Source organism: Sminthopsis crassicaudata, chromosome 5 (assembly GCF_048593235.1).
Source record: "Sminthopsis crassicaudata isolate SCR6 chromosome 5, ASM4859323v1, whole genome shotgun sequence".
NCBI classification, from domain to species: Eukaryota; Metazoa; Chordata; class Mammalia; order Dasyuromorphia; family Dasyuridae; genus Sminthopsis; species Sminthopsis crassicaudata.
In genome coordinates, this window is record NC_133621.1 from 290705125 (window position 1) to 290723061 (window position 17937).

General features: G+C 38.3%; 1 protein-coding gene across 1 annotated transcript in view; it reads right to left on the reverse strand.

Moving 5' to 3' along the window:
• LOC141544830 (putative tetratricopeptide repeat protein 41) overlaps nt 1-17937 on the reverse strand; it is an 81632-nt gene that overhangs the window by 8868 nt on the left and 54827 nt on the right. Inside the window, 4 exon segments of the mRNA XM_074271423.1 lie at nt 3048-3216; nt 7560-7699; nt 11887-12065; nt 15147-15345. Coding sequence (XP_074127524.1) covers nt 3048-3216; nt 7560-7699; nt 11887-12065; nt 15147-15345 — 687 coding nt within the window.

The window sequence follows — 17937 nt, forward strand, 5'->3', positions numbered from 1 at the left end:
GGCATTGTGCTGAACGCTTTATAATTATTATCTCATCACATCCTTACAGCCCTGGAAAACAGGTGGTCTACCAAGTGACAGACAAAATCATGGGTAAAATACCTGCTTTCAAATCATCATACAAATGATCTACGTATATATCAAAAGCATCCTTGATAAAAAGCTGGGAAGGAGTCAGACAGGCAAACAACACGCTTCAACTGACTATGGACTGGCCATCAGACAGGGAATCAAAAGGATGGAGAATACAAGATACCCCCATGTTTCCTGTTTGTTAATTTCCCATTCCCCCTTCAAAAAAGCCACACATTTTCTAAACTTTTGGTTTCTTCCTCCATAAAATAAGTTGGACTGAACAAGATGACACCTGAGCTGATGTACCTGGGTTGGGAAGCTGAGGGCCAGAGAAGTCAAGTGACACTGCAGTCTTTTTTCTCCCATTCACAAGGGGAATATAGAAAGGGAAGGGGAGAGAAGTGTCTAAACACAACTGGATTCTAAGTGGAAGAGGCAAGTAAGAAGTGAGGATGGAGGAGGAAAAGGTTGCCCAAGATAAGCGTTCCTCTCATTAGCCATTATCCATTCTCACTCTTTTTCTTTCTTGGGACAAATGAAGTCCATCCTTCATGCCGACCACCAATGGTAACATCGGCTTAAGATATCTCCATTAGGCACTGAAATCAGATAGAGATAGTTGGGTAGGGAGGAGGGAGGAGGCAGGGCAGGGGGCTCAGAGAAGGGAAGAGGATCTATCAAGGAGGGCCTTGACTACACATAGGCTGCTTACAAATTCACTAATGGGTGGAGGGGAGAGGAGGGACCTACCTGTACGGGAGGAAAGAGTAGGATCCCCACCCTCCCACATACACATACACCTGATGAGATTTCTTATTAGCCCCCACTGATGAGTGAAAAGCAGGACAGAAATTGGGGTGGAGGGAGAAACAGTTTCAATAAAGGAAATATTGTTATAGAACACTCCAATATTTCAAAGCCAAGCATTTTGGTAATGGTGGAAAGCACCATCCTGGCAAGGAGGAATCATGGAATCTCAGCATTTCCAGAGCCAGAAAGGAACTTATTTAAAAACTGTTTCTCCCAATGAATGAAATCCTTACTCTCTGTTTGGTGGAATAATTCAGGGAACTCAATGATGGTGATATTTTAAAGATATAAATGAAAGATAAGCATTTTAAAAAATCAATCAATCAAACATTTACTTTGCATCTACTATATGCCAGGCACTGCATCAGGCCCTGGGGATTTAAAGGAGCCAAAAGCCAGTCCCTACCTTCAAGGGGCTTACAGGCTAATGGGGAAGACAACATGCAAACAAACATGTAAAGACAAGCTATATTCAGGAGAAATAGGCAATGAGAGAGAACGCAAAGGAATTTAGAGGGGTTGGGAAAGGCTTCCTGGAGGAGATGGGATTTAGTTGAAATCTAAAGGGAAGTCAGTAGGCAGAGGAGAGAAATAGAAACCTACTTTTCTTAAGTATAGTAAATATATTAAACATTACACAGAGACAAGAAGACTCAAAATTTTTGCATTATCTTATTAAGAAGATGATGTGTCCCAACATGATTCATGAAGAAATGTATATTTAAAAAGTTAATATACATACATAATCAGAAACAAAAACAAAACAATTTTAAAAAATAAAAAGGAAATACTATTTTTAAAAAGATGAATATATATGTACATATACATAGATGCACAATGTAGCCTGGTACATTGGGTAGAACAGAAATCACTGGTAATTGCTTTCACTGGTAGAACAGAAATAATCATGGCCCTGAAGGATCTATCTCGTGTGGGCCTGTGTGGCCTCCTCTATAAATGGAAAGGGTTAGACTAGCTGGCCTCTGAGGTTGCTTCCAGCTCTGAGTCTACAGATAATACTGAGGACAACACTCAGTTCTGAGGGTCTGCTCCCATTGGCCTGCCTTGCCTAGGTCCCTGTCACCAAGAGCCCTCAGCTAGCCTACAGAGCCTTGCACTGAGGCTTCCCCTCATCACCATATTCCCCAAGGTAGTCAAAGGGAAGAGTTTTTAGGGGCTAGAAATCAATTCTCTTTAACAATGTAAATAACCTTGGGCAGAGATCTGGAAACTGCACCCAGAGGTCACTGAGCTAAGGAAGGCCCTGACCCATTTCCACAACTGCTATATCTTCCTGTGCTCTATAAAAAAAAATCACCACAATAACAGCTCTTGTCTATTTAGTGAGTAGGATCACAGATTGAGAATAGAAGGGATTTTAGAAGTCACCAATCCCAGCCATCTCAATTTACAGATGAGGAAATTGAGGCACACCATGGCTAAAGCACTTGCCAATGGCTGCAAACCCAAGACTTCCTGATTTCAGGTCCCATGCACTATCCCATTCTGTCGAGTTTAGAGACTTAAGAGTTTGTAAGACATTTAGCTTACATCAAGTTTGTGATTGCTAGTGTAGATACAGCATCATTATCCCATTTCAGAGATGAGCAAAGTGTAATGCATAAAGGCTGAGCAACTTACTCAGCATCATCATGTTAATAAGGAATGAAATCAGTGGTATAAAGTTAAATGTTAGAGGGAGGAAGGGAGAGAGAGAGAGAGAGAGAGAGAGAGAGAGAGAGAGAGAGAGAGAGAGAGAGAAGGAGAGGTATATACACTTTTTAAATTTAATCTATATTATTTGTAACATTTTCTCTCGTCATTTTCTTAAGTATAGATAAGGAACAAAACAATAACTAAACTCTGAGTTTGCGGATTTAGATGTAACTGCTCACAGTAAAATGTTTTCTTAATTAGCATCAGTTTCATAACACTCATCAGTCAATCTGAGCTGACTCCCTGGGTCCTGAATGGAACCCAGACAATCTGAACCTAATTCTCTTGTTCTCAGCAGTGTTTCAGGTGGTCTTTAGAAAGCAGCCTTAGTCCCAAATCACAAAGCTTCCCTTTTCTCCCAGATCAGTTCAGTTTCCAGTGTTGATTTTGCTCCGGGGCAGACAGGAAATACCAGCGAAATTCCTTGTAAACATTCCCCTACCTACCTTTCTGCTTCAGTCTTTCCAGATTGTATGAGCCACTTGCTGTCAACTGTCTCCATGTGACCCATGCTCTTTGGGAAAAAAAAAAGGCCTTCTGTAAGGATCCTATTTCTAAATAGAGCTCTCCCAAGCTGAGCTGTACTTTTAAGAGTGTTTCGGATTCCAAGTCATGCTGCAAAAAGAACCGAAGAGAACAGAGCCAGTAAGTGTCCAGATTGTACATACATTTCTCCAAAGTGTCATAATTGGGACCTTGAAGAGGCCAGAAGTCCACTGGGATGAAGCCCACCTGCCTTGGGCACACTCATTCCCTGGGGGGATCATCAGAATTTTCCTCAGGCAATATGCTAAAACCATAGGTAAGAGACTGGTTGTGACTTGCTGAAGGAAATCATCAAGTCTGTCTCTGGGTCTCTGTCTCTGTTTCTCTTTCTCTCTCTCTCTCTCTCTCTCTCTCTTTCTGTGTGTTGCTGCCTGTCTCTGTGTCTCTCCTCCCTCTCTGCCTCTACCCTTCTGTCTCTGTCTCTGCCCTTCTGTCTCTCTGTGTCTGTCTGTTTCTCTCTCTCTCTCCTGTCTCTTCTTTTTGTCTTTTTCTCTCCCCACCTCTGTAAGTTTCTGTGTCCCTGTCTTTCTCTCTGTCTCTGTCTCTGTCTCTCCTGTCTCTCTTTTCTTTTTGTCTCTGTCTCTCTCTCTTCCCCCTGTCTCCCTGTCTCTGTCTCAATCTATCTGTCTCTCCTGTCTCTCTGTCTCTTTCTCCCTCTCTGTGTCTCCCTCCCTCTGTTCCTCTCAAGCTTACTCCTCTTTGATAACAAGTCTTTATATTTTCAGTAGCTAGTAGAGCTTCCTGCCCATAGCAAACACTTAATAAATTATTATTGAGTCTGTAGTTTTGAAATTGATTCTTTGAACCCAAGTGTACAACTTGCCATTTGTCCTTACTAAATCACAAAGTTATTTCATTGGCTTTTTCATCCTAACCTGTTGCGATTTTTAGACGTAAGTTCACCCATGCAGCACATTAGGTGCTGCTCCAAGGCCTGTGTCATCTATTAGGTATGATAAGCATGGTAGAGATGCTTTCCATCCAAATTGTGAATAAAAATGCTGAGCGGCCCAAGGGCAGATCCCAGTATATTCCCTTATTTTGATATCTATATTTCATTACAATTGGTTTCCTTTGCAATCTTAGGTATTTTATTTCATATATTTAAAAACATGATTCTGAGAAGGGGTCCACAGACTACATAGACATAATATTCAGCAAAGGTTGAGGACCCCTGTTCTGGAAGGTCAGACCTTCTTGCCTTCACAGAGCTTTTTGCAATCTTCATATTTAAAGATCCATCAAAAAAAAGTGTGTTACACCTGCCTTTAAAAATAAACATATTTCCATTCACAGAGAAATGTTTTTCAAAAGTATTGCTGTCTAACCATGCTTCTTCCCTCTTGTACTTGTAAAATTTATTTCTTGTACCCAGTCTTTCCATTTTTTCCCCAAATACTCTCATCATTTTCCTCTCTAAAGGCCTTGCCATCATACCTCCTGCACTTGCCCATAAAGGAGGCCCCATCCTCTTGACTTTGCTGCCAAAAGGAAAAGCGCTGCCCCTTAGGCACAAAGTCTCACCACAGGCTTCTTGCTGCTACTGAAGGAAGGTGCAGCTCATTGACCTTCCCTTTTCCCTGATGTTACAGTTCTTGCAACCTCATGGCTACACGCCATGATATTCTCCTCTCAAAAAGAGTTAAAAGCTGCTGAAAGACAGGTGCCAAAACCTTACAAAAAATGAAAATAACTCTGTCTTCACAAAGTATCAACAATTGGTCCCTGATAATAGAGGTCACCATCAGCTACCTGTGTTCTATGCAGTCACTGACTGGTGAGAACAAAGCCAAACAAAGCTTTCTCCCATATTAAGAGAAAACAAAGTTGAAAAAAGACAGCATGGTTCAGTTATCCAAGGCAATCCCAAGAAACCTTGGATGGAAAATGCCATCCATATCCAGAGAGAGAACTATGGAGACTGAATGTAAATCAACACATGCTATGTTCCCTTTTCTCCTTTTTCTCCTGTTTTATTTTTTTCTTGTGGTTTTCCCTTTTGTTGTGATTTTTCTCTCCCAACATAATTCCTAAGGAAATATATTTAAAAGTTTATGTATAATCAAAATAATGTTACATTACATTTAAATGAGGAAAATATAAAATTTAAAAGAAGCTAAAGAAACTCCAGCTTCATAAAGGCTGACCACTAATAGTCTTCCTCCCTAATTGTCTTACATTTAAGTAAATTTTATTTATTAATTTTGTATCTATGTTACATTTATATATGTGCCTTTATCTCTATTATTAGAATATTACTTTCACAAGAGAATTTTCATTCTTTGTACTTGCAGTCCCTGTACATAATAGTATAGTTCCCAGTATATACACAGTAGGTACTTAATACTTACTGATTGGTTGGTTAAAAAACACAAGAGAGATAGCAGGCAATTAAAGGAATTCTAACAATTAGTAATTCCCCTCTGAAAAAATGAGGTTCCAAGTGACTGATTTGGATCATACTCATTTCTCAGAGAAGTTTGATTTATGCAAAATTGATACTCTTTAAGTATTTAAAAATCTGCTCTATACAACAAACCAGTCTCTTTGCCAGTGGAAAGCTTAGAGAAAAAGATCATTTGCAAAATATTTCAGAGGAGGATGACAGAATTTGGGGAGCTGTTCTCAATGGTCACAGTAGAACCATCCCCCAAACGCAACATGATCTTCAGGGACACAACTTTGGACAATAAATAGGGAAGAAACAACGTGTCTTTCATGCAAACAAAAACCATTCCAGGTTCCACGATGGGGCAAAAGAAAGATCACTTTGTGCAGTAATCCACTGGTTTTCAGTGCCAAGGGAAACCTGAAACAAGGTGGCATACTTCCAGCCAAAGTGATCTTAAAGATCACAGAGGACAAGTGAAATATTCCCAACCAATAACAGTCATTCCTGTGCTCCATCAGCAAATGGCACAGGACTCATTGCATCAATTTTTGGGACATACAAAATCTCGACAGTCATTCAAAAGAAGCCAGTCTGCCATTCAAGCTGGAGAAAGCTTTATGATAGCATCTGCATGCTATCTCTTGGACAGGACTACAAATGGACACTAGGAAGAGAGTGTGCTGAATCAGACTTCGGAAACTATGAAAAGCTTTTGATGATCCCCAGAATTCACTGTCACAAAATTTCATCATTTTGATTCTTGAGTCTGCCCCCACATATCACATTGATGCAGATGATGGAATGCCATGACCCCAAAAGCCCCTCGCTCCCAGGGTTATTATGAAGATCAAATGAGATAATACATGTAAAAGCCCTTTACAAACCCTAACCTGCCACAAAAATATTAGTTATTATTCTGATTCAATGTTCCTATCATTCTAAATGGATAGTATCATATTACCAAAAATGATTGGTGTGTGAGGTGGTAAATAAAAAATACTGTCAGGGACCTGGATGACTGGCAAAGGAGATGGACCAGTCATTTCTAAACAAGAAATAGCCAATGAGCATCCCAATGGCTCCACCAGGATCCATGAACAAAAGAAAAATATGAGAGGTCTCCATGGTTCAGTGAAGTTCCTTAAACTTAAAAAATGATCCCCCAGGACAAGATGCCATGAAGAGGAAATGAATCATGAAGTTATTATAGTGTTCTGGGACACACCAGCATATCCCAAGGTCTACTGACCGCTATGATTATGGCTTATACTCTTTCCATGTTTTATCTCATTAGCTCCTACAACAGTCCTGTGAAATAATTCAATCTTGTGGTTTTAATTTCCTTTTTACAGATGGAGAAACAGGTCCAAGAAGGTTAAATAACATAGAAATCCTAACAGTAGTCCAGAGTCAACAAGCATTTATTAAGTGCTTACTGGGTACCAGGTGATAATCCTTATCATTGAGCTCCTTGAGGACAGACACTAGTTTTTGTGTCTTAGCTTCATGCCTGGCACTTAATAAATGCTTACTGCCTGATTGAGACAGTAAGTAGAGGTGGTTAGTTGTCCTTGAATCTAGGACCCAGATCCACTATTATCATGCTTTCCTCTACCAAAGAAAATCAAATATGTATATATGTTTGTGTGTGTGTGTGTATGTGTGTATGTGTTTTATATATATATTGCCAAAAATTGAATTAAGGTCATCCATCAGAAATAAAACTTAAAAATTCAATTAATTTCAATCCAATATTATATTTTTCATTTAGCTTCTGCACTTTTTTTTTAAACTAGAGGGACATCTGCTGGTTTTTATCTTTTCCTGCTATTTATAGCCAATGGCATGGAATTACTCAATTACATACATGGTTTAGGGAATGGGCATAAATTTGGTTTTGTCACAACCTCAAACAATTTATCTCACCAAGTATTTATAGAACCAATGAACAAAAATGAAACCATGATTGAATTTTTTCTAAAGAACAGATTAATTTATTTGAATTCTTTCTGAAACTTACCTTTATCAACAAATCCTCAGCTGTTATGAATAGTTCTTCAGCATCATTGGTTCTGCCTAAATAATTCAAAAATCTTGCAACAAAGCAGATTAGCTGGCATTTCTCATTGGTTGCAAAGTCAGAAATTTTGCAATTCAATTCTAAAATAACAAGAAATGTAAATACTTTAATCAGTGCATCTGAAAACCAAGAGTACCCACAGACAGCTTGACATTGCAGAGAAAGAACTGGATTGGTGTTTAAAAACCAGCTCTACTGCTGACTACTCCTATGACCTTGGGCTCATTCTTTTTCCTCTCTGACTCAGTTCCCTCAACTGTAAAATAAAAAGGTTGGACTAAATTCTTTTCTGTCTCCAAAATCTATGATGCTATAATTGATCTTTTCTAAATATCTGAATATCCTCATGATTGGCATTTTCCTCCACTGAAATCCCATGCCCCCAATATTTCTTAGCACAGGAGTGATTCCAGGTTCTCCAACACCAAAGGTCTGCCAGGTCCTATTAAGTTTGAAAGTTTCCAAGTATGAACATAATGACCTATTATTTGTCAATCACCTGGCCAAATTCAGAGAGGTCCATAGGCTTAGATCATAGACCTTGAGCTGGAAGAGACTCAGTAGCAATCTAGTCCAGCCCACTTATTTTACAGATGAAGAAACTGAGACACAGAGAGGTGACTGGTTTGCCCAGTTATATAGGTAGGACATGTCAGAAGCAGATCATAGATGAAGAATGAGAAGAACTCTCAGGGGTCATCTAGTCCAGCCCATAATTTTACAAATGAAGAAGCAACCCCAGGAAACTTAAAGTGACTAATCCAATCACACAGGGAGTTAGCATCATCACCTTATGCCACTGTGTAAGGATTTTTTTTTATTTTTTTGACTAAAGCCAATCATGAAAATGGTCTACTAAGTTAGAGGCAGAAGGTATGCACTCTCAATAATGAAAGTTCCAGCTTGTTAGAAGTACCAAAGAAGCACCCAAGCTAAGTTAACCTTGCTGGCAATGAAGGGGAAGGAAGCAGATCCAGCTTCTTAGGTGATGACACCTCCAGTCCCAATGTGCAATGGGAATTTAACAAAGGTATTTAGGGGAGGGAAAATAATTATACCACCAATATACATGCAGAGATTAGCAGAGAAGACGACCTAGGTAAGCAAAGTGTCTGTCCCATAACTCTCCCCCCCCCCCTCTCTCTCTCTCACACACACACACACACAGAGGTCTCCTGGCTCCCAGCTAAAGGCAGGCCTATCATGACACTATAAGTCAAGTTCAGCCATAAGCTACTTATCTGAAAGTCCACGCTGAGCCTGAGAAAGAAAGGAAAGAAGAAAAGGAAGGAAGGAAGGAAGGAAGGAAGGAAGGAAGGAAGGAAGGAAGGAAGGAAGGAAGGAAGGAAGGAAGGAAGGAAGGAAGGAAGGAAGGAAGGAAGGAAGGAAGGAAGGAAGGAAGGAAGGAAGGAAGGAAGGAAGGAAAGGAAGGAAGGAAGGAAGGAAGGAAGGAAGGAAGGAAGGAAGGAAGGAAAGGAAGGAAGGAAGGAAAGGAAGGAAAAGAGGGAGGGAGGGAGAGAAGGAAAAGAGAGGAAAGAAAAAGACACCCTCCCCTCTTCCATCTTCTCTGGCTAAATCCCATTTCTCTCCTCCCCTTTATTAACAATGGTCTTAACAAACTAATTGAGACAATAAGTTCCCAGAGCCCCTAGCACCTTAGTGCTATTGATACCATTTCCCCCATCCTGTGTTGTGCAGGGGTTGACACAAGTCCAGGCTCTGGCCTCATCCCTTCCCAGTGACTCAGCCTGAACCCACCAGGATCTCTTCATCTACCTTTAAAGGTCAGTGGAAACCAAGCAGCCTTTCTGGCCAGCAGGAGCTCGGTTGTTTAAATAGTCTTGTACATGGAATATGATACAGGGCCATTTATTATAGGATAAAAGAATACCAACAATTCCAGTCAAATACTTAGTTGCATTTAAATCTCTGCATCAGAAGTGTGATGAAGCTTATTTTAATTTAATTTCATATTAGAAATGAGCAAGACTTTAATTTATAATTTAACATGTATTGGTCAACCTGCCATCTTGGCAGAGTGGGGGGAAGGAGGGGAAAAATTAGAACAAAAGGTTTGGCAATTGTCACTGTTGTAAAATTACCCATGCATATATCTGGTAAATAAAAACTATTTTAAAAAATAAAGAAAAGAAAAGAAAGAAATGAGACAAGACAGTAACAGCTTCCATGAGCTTTCAGAGCTGGGAGTAGGGTATGTTAACAGAAATATTTAGAGTTAGGGTTTAATTGAGGAATAAAAGGATTTGTTAACAAGACTTGGGTCTTGGCAAATCTGGCTGAATTAACAGAGCTAACATTCAGGCTCAATGATCATGTGGTCTAAAAGAAGGGGTAGTTCAAGGGATGGAGCACTGGGCTTCAAGTCAGGAAAATCTGAGTTCATCAGAGTAGATTCTTGCCCCCAGTAGATTAAGAATAGTGGATCACACTGATTTAGAATTCTCATTAAGATTCTCTATTAAGAAGCACTATGTTTATGCAAAAGAAATAAGTGACTTTTCTCCCCCTCCTGGGAATTAAACTTGCAATATATTGGTCATCTTCAGATTTCTAGACTGATCAGGGGCTGAGAGGACATTCTTTAGCAGCCCAGGTCTGCCATCTCATGGTGAAAGAAGCTAACTGCTGAATGGCTCTTTGGGGTTAATATAAGGGCAGAATTTAATGGTGCAATCTTGCCATTAGGTTAAGCCAATATAACATTAGGTGAATCTAAAAGCTGTAGTTCAAGGCTTTAAGACACAGGTTTCATTTGGACTTCAGGCTCAGTGGATGCTAATGAAGATGGCCTGCTCGAATTCCAAGTTGAGAACGATGACCATTTTTTAACACTGAAGACCAACTTGAAGATGGAAGGTCATGGCTCCAAGTCCTTCTCTGCCCTTCTCCCCACTCTCACGACAACCCTCCAGGACAAGTTCTAGCTGCCTTTTGCCTTGGCTATTACAATGACTGTATACATCTCCCTTGCCCACAACTGCCAAGGCCCTGGTCCTAAGACAAGCTCACCATATGTTCACCCTTGTTCTAGACGTAGACACACGAGCATATTTTACATCAGCTACGGTAATCATCACTATCCCAACCGGCATTAAAGTTTTTAGCTGACTAGCCATGCTTCACGGCTCCGAATCTCTACTTTTACCTCAGCACCCTACAGCCACTCAACAGGGTAACCTGGACAGGAGCTCTACAAGACCGGGCAGAGCTTCAGCAGTGTTACCTGGATCTCACTGACAGATGCTACTGCTGCCGTAACAGCTTCTACCTGAGCCCAAGACCCCGCAGTGCTCATCTGCCTCCCCAGAGCTGGCCAGCCATGGCCCTTCATGCCCTGCCTTCACAGTCCCCATTTTCCTACATCACTTCTGGCCTTGGAGAGTAAGTGACCACTGGGGCTGACCCCTGCTTGGATCCTGAAGGCCATATACATTACCTTAGTGGGATGCCTCTCCACCCCAGCATCATCCCTTGCCTATCTCCTGTCTCCAATCCCATCCTCACTACATCTTCATCACCCACCATCAGGGGCCCATCACTTCAGCTTCATCATCACTGCCAGCCAGGGTCACCTACTGCACCCTCCAGCCACTTTGACAAGGTCTTAATACTCCTACCCAAGAAAGGAAGCTTTCACAAAACCTTATATTAAAAGAAGGAAAGGATATGGCCCAGTCACATAGCAAGGAAGCATGGAAGAGTTAAGAGACAGCCTGAAGACTACTCCAAGAAAAGACCTAAAGGGAGATCCCCTAGGTAGATCTTCCATGGGAGCACATGGATGATAATCACAAAGGATGAAAAAATGATGATGACCTATGATAAAGCACAGTTCATGGCTCCATCCAAGTATCCATTGTCTAAAGGGGTAATTCAGAGGTTTTGGCAAATACTTTGGCTAGGGAGAAATTCAAGGCAATAGAGTTCCTGCCATATAACAACAGCAGAAAAAAAAAAAAAATTCAGCCCTCCATCATATCTGGTCTTCCCCTTCTAACCCATAAAAATTTAACTTATAGACTAGAGAGAAGCATTTGTCATGCAGGATTTCAGGAGGCACAGTGAATAGAGTGGATAATCTGAAGTCAGGGAAGATTGGCTTTCCTATCTTGTCTGATATTGTGTCATTTAGTCATTTAAAAATTTGCAGCCAAAAAAAAAAAAAGAAAAAAAAAAAAAGGAAAAAGGCTATTGACAGTTAACAATTTCTTAATGGTATATTTCTAAGCTGTCAGTAATGTTATACCTGTCCATGTATGCCTTTCTTTTATTTTGTATGTCTTATAAGTTATCATCTTTTTCACCATACTTAGGTAGGCCCCTGTTGTATCACATCCAGCTTCTGCTAATACATTCCAATAATGGATAAGATGGAGCTTTATCCAGAAGGTTGGCCTTGTGGTTTGCGATATGATGGCCAGGGTTCTGTTAAGAAAATCAAGTATTAGTATATTAGAAAATTAAGAAAATAGTATATAATCTGATGACACTTGAAAGAAAAGCTATTCTTAAGTTACTTATAAAGTCATTATCCAATTTATATTTTTCTGAATCAACATGGCTTAGGTCAGCAAGTTGGACATGGTACCCATCAAAACCCATTTAAGTAATGATTTATATTTAGCCACGCTTGAATATGAATTTGCCTTAAAGAATGGAGCGATGGGAAAAAGTAATAAGGATTCAGATCTTTTTTTCTTTCTTTTTTTTTTTTTTACTCTAAGATGGAAAATAAAACTTTGTTACTGATCTAAACACAGAGGACTATGCATGGACAAAAGGTATAAGCCAACATATTTTTTAAAATGTCACAGCTATAATCTGAAAAGAAGATTTGTTTACATGTTTTCTCCTCCTTAAACTGTAAGCATCTTGAGGGAAAGGACTATTTTTGCCTTTTCTTTTAGTTCAATTATTGATAACTATGCCTCTCACATAGTAGGTGCTAATATAAATGCTTGTTGCTGACTAAATTAAGATATATAATAGGGAAGTAAACTTTATAAATTCATTAGTTTTATGTTTCAATTTACATCTTTCTTTCTCCAAAGATGACAGTCATTTATTCGAAGTATATTTATATATACTTTGATTATAGACTATAGTGATTATTAGCAAAAAAAAGAAAAGAAAGAATCAGTGTTCTCTTAAGTAACTTTCTAAGTGGCAGAAAAGATGCTAACTTGCATTGGTAAAAAGACTTTCCTCAATTAGGAGTTCTCTAATCCAAAAAAAACCACAGGGTTAGTCTTGTTCTTATCCTTTAATTTCATGTTTTATCTTTTACCCAAAGTAAACAACCAAAGCTCAAGCTTTTTTATATTAGTCCCTCTACATAATTAATAACAAACCTTAAATATTAGGCATGTGACAAGAATTAATGAATCTTCTAAACTCCTAGATATGAGCAATAGCTAGTCCTCCCTCCAAAGGAATAAACTTAAACTCTCTCCCCCTTTTGTAAAGGGGAACTCTTTTAAATGGGTCATACCTTATTTTTTTATACTTTTTAAAAATTTTGCAAGAATAAGTCAGTCCCCACCCTTTCTTTGAGTCCTATCACCAATGACTGTTTTTGAGCACTTAAGACCTCCTCTCCTGAATCTTTCATCTCTTCAATCTAAGCTGATTTTTTGTTATTTAGTCAGTCATATCCAACTCTTTGTGATCTCAATTGGGGTTAACAAATGTGTGTGCCATGTTGTCAAATGTTGACTGTCTTATGTTAGCCTTGCCAGTTCTGAGTGAAATGTTCCGGAGATCCACTTCAAAAAAATATTAGGTCTGATGGCTGGGTTCCCTTGACCCCCAACAGCCTAATTAAATATGACCCTAAACCAAGACTTCATAACCCTTTACTGGTGGCCCAATACTATATACTGAAGTTAGAACTTTGAATTAACTGAGAAGATAGGAGAAAGCAAATGGGGACCAGAAAGAACACTAACTTTTTAACATGGCTTTCAATGGGAAAATCACCACCATCAGGATGCATTTAACCCTCTACTACAACAGAACTACAAAATGAAAGAAATAATATTTTGAAGAGTCTTGCTGACCATAGGGATAATTGTAGAGAGAAAAAAAAGACATCTTGGATCCAAATTTTCTTGAGTGCCTTTTTTTTTAAAGAGAGTTTGTGCCAACTAAATTTAACCCCCCCCAAGATCTCTTCTAAAAATTTAAGAAAGCAAACTAATGCTTACTAGAGCTACTGCACTGGGTTATGGTCAGATTTCTAACAGGATAGAATTGTATTTTTGTTATGCTGTTGTTACCTTAGTAATTAATAAAGATGGAGACGGAAACTATGATTTCAGTTTCAATTGGCACAGAGAACTCTGTCTGACAATGCAGGTCAGAACCTTTTCTTAAGAAAATTGCTTTTGAAAGATAAGTGACTTGCCCAGGGTCACCTAGAAAGTAGGTCAAAGGTAATACTTGAACTTTGGTATTTCTACCTCCAAGGATGGTCCCTAGATAGTACAACAGATGGAATACTGGACTTGGAGTTAGTTCAAATTCAACCTTAGATTCTTAGTAATTGTGTGGACCTGGGCAATCCATTTACCTGTCTTCAGCCAGAATTTCCTTATTTATATAGGAATAATAATACTTTCCAAGGTTGTTGTGAAATGAGTATAAAGTGCTTTTCAAAGCAAAGTGATATGGTAAATATCAATATTATAAAGAAGTTTGTCATTATTCAGTCTTTGCTTTTATGACATATTATTGGTTAAAGTTATAACTTTAAAGAAACACAACCTCTCCAATTCTATTGTTTTTCCTATAAGAAAAATGTATTTTAAAGTAATCTGTACTACAAGATAGTTTGCTAGCAGGTACTACATTGAAAGGCCTTTATAAAAAGCAACTAATGCTTCTCTATGCTGATGTAGTCAAAAATTTTCTAGAAATTAGATAAGAGTATTCTTATTCCCTAAACAAATGTCAAGGTTTTTTTTTTAATTTTTAAAGAATTAAGTTCAAAATTAAAAGGATATAAAACTGAAAAAAAAATACTTAATTAAATTCATACAAAAAATTGGGCAAAATTTCAAGATTCAGAGACTACAATGGAAGGGAGAAAAATTCCTAGATAAATTCCTGGAAAGTTACTAAAATATAAGATTCCTGATTTATCTAATTCTCTCAACATATTGAATTAGGTCCACTTGCCAAATTTAAACACTAGACAAAAGGAAGTACACTTTTCTTCTCCAAGCCATGTGCTAGGGCTCTGTCTCTTTCCTTCTGGTCTTTCCAGATTGGTTTCCCAACTCTCCTAAACAGAGAGAGGAGTAGTGATGACCAGTGACATCTTAGTTTTGCAGATGACGAGGAATGGGATGAAATGTGCCAAGTGACACAAACCAATGAAAAGAGTCCCCTTGCTGCCTTTATATAGTAAAGGTGCTCAGCATCTCCACCCTCCAATCCTAGTACAAAACAAATCTTTTGGGGCTCTTTTACAAAATATAACCACATAAAAATAGTGAAACTTACTTAGTATTTGTGAGAAAATTGCATAGTTCCTCCCAATTGCCACTCATTTTCAGATGCCAAGGCAATTCTGCATATGCTCTCCAAAAGCTGCTTTGTCTCTGAAAGAACTGAGTCAGGATCCGATGTAAATTTGTCTTCTTGCAATTCATGGGGTTCTGAAAGGAATATGGACTGCTTTCTCTGACAGGAGTGATTACACCTAGTTTAAAATAAGTTACAGGTTAACCAATTTCCTGTTCTTCTCAATTATGTCCAAACTACCTAAAGCCTAATACATGAACTACAGGACCTGCAAATTTATTTTCTGTCCAGAAAGATCAGAAAATCCAAGGTAAATGGGAACCAGACTGAAAGGCCCACGTAAATCAGTCTGGATCAGAGAAGAAGGATCCCCATTCATTATCACTAGAGCTATTATCAATGGGGTAGAATATAAAAATTCTCTCCAACTGCAACTCTTTTTCATCTATGTCAACAAGTTTGTAACTGGGGTTCCATAAGCATTTTTAAAAATATTTTGATCAATGTACTTCAATATAATTTGTTTTCCTTTTAATCCTAAGGTATTTTATTTGGTGAATTAAAAACATGATTCTGAGAAGATCCCAATAGACTTCATCAGACTGAGAGCCAGAAATGTCCAGGACACCAAACAAAGGTTAATGAGTCTATCTGAAGTGATTCTTTCTTTTTTAAAGAAGCTTTAGGAATCATATGTATAAAACCGAGTCTCTATTGGAAGCACATGGCCTCTGGCTGCCATGAAAATCTACCACTTCAGAAGTGGAAATTTTACATTCTCTAAGTCTTACAAAGGCCAAGTTACCATCATTCGGCAACTTCAATGTTAAGATCAAGGCTAAATAAAGACTAGTCACAATATTTATATGTAACATTCCCTAAAAAAGGCAATTGTGGATAATAATGGCCAGAAATGGTCACAAAAAACAATATAGATATTTCACAGGTTTTATAGAAATCTAAAATATGAGCATCCCTTCTGGAGACTATGAACAGAAATCACTTATAAATGATATTATAATCCTAGCTTCTAAAAAGGGATTTATTTATAGAACTTGTTCCAGCAATAATTCAGATTTATTACTAAAATATTATCCAGAGTTCATACTTATTTGAGGGAAATACAGGCCTTGGAAGCCAGTAAATTGAAAGCCAGTTCTTTACTTGCCAATTGCTTAACAAGGTTATTTCTGATAGTAGCAGACTTGGATAGGATACAGAAGAAGAATGCAAATTTTAATTTGGCTCCTAGGATGTAAACTTAAGCCATAATCTATTAGGTATAACAAATGGCATGAAGGATATGAGTAGGTTCAAAATTTCCAACTATGTATAATCTAAGTGACTGGAATGAATCATGACTATATTCTCTTTACATTCTTGGTCTAGTAGCCAGGTTTAAAGGCATATAAGGAGAGGGAAGAAAATTAAGGTTCCAACTTTCCAGTTCTTTCTTTCCCAAGATGTAGTCAGCTTGGCAGTGCCTATTGCTTCAGCTTCTCTGTCCCTCCAGTCAAGGCTGAGGACAGCCTCTAGCCCTTAAGACAATAGAGATTAGGGTGGGAGAAAGGCTGTGACCTCCAACAGCACTGAAGAGGTTAACACAAGTGGTCCCTGCCCCAGAGCTTCCATAAGGCAGCAGGCACTATGGACAGAGCCCTGCATTAGGAGTCTGCAGACCCAAGGCCTCGTACCCACTTTTTAGCTAGGTGATCTTGGACAAGTCATTGTTTTTCCCTGAGTCTTTCTTATAGACCTAACCAGGACTTCTTAAACTTTTATAATTGCAACCTCTCTTCGTCTGAGAAATTTTTACAGTATAAACGATGTGCCTGAAATAGATGTACAAATCAAACATTTAGTTTTAATAAATCATAATTTTGCGACTCCCACATTCAGTTACAAGACTCCATATGGGGTCACGAACCACAATTTAAGAAGCTGGGGATTAGAGAACCCCCAATTTTTCTTCAGGCTTTCTAATTCTAAGATTTGAGGCTTTAACATTTTGGTTTTCTCTATGGTTACTCTTTGGCTGAATCTTGAATTTTCCATTTCACTCAAAGGAAGAAAGGGTAAAGGAAAGTATGGGCATTCCTGGGATCAACCTATAATCCAGAGGCAAAAATTAAGGTTTTTATTAAATCATACTCCCCATACCCTTTTTCTTTCAAAAAAAAAAAAGAACACAATATATTTAACATAAAAAGTATGTGGGATACAAATAGAGCTCTTTTCTTATTGTCATACCTAATTTAGTATTCAATTTTTAAAAACAGGTAATAGAATAGAATTTCATGTTTTTTATATACAATTCTTTTTTTGTCTTTTGCTTACTATTTATGTTTGTTGATGATGGTTAAGTTTATAATAAAGTTTAAACCTTTTTTTAAGTTCATCAGGGAAAGAACCCACAGAATGGCTAAGGCTTAGAAGACCTTTAATACCATAGACCAAAAGTGAGTGAGTCTTTGTAACAATAAAGACTATTTTAAGTTGGTCGGTATTTTCCCCCTTCCCGGACTTGCATTGGTTTTTTTTTTGTTTTGTTTTGTTTTTTTCATATCAACCAAAGTCTTAGTAAGATTATCCTAATCAAGGCCACATCACAAAAACTAACCTAAACAAAATGTCACTAAAACCTTGCTATAAAGAGAGCTGATCTCAATTTTTATCACCTTTTGATTTGCGGAGGATCAAAAAGTACTAAGTTGCATTTGGAGATAAACATGGCCCACAGGGTTCCCAGTGACGACTCAAGCCATCATAC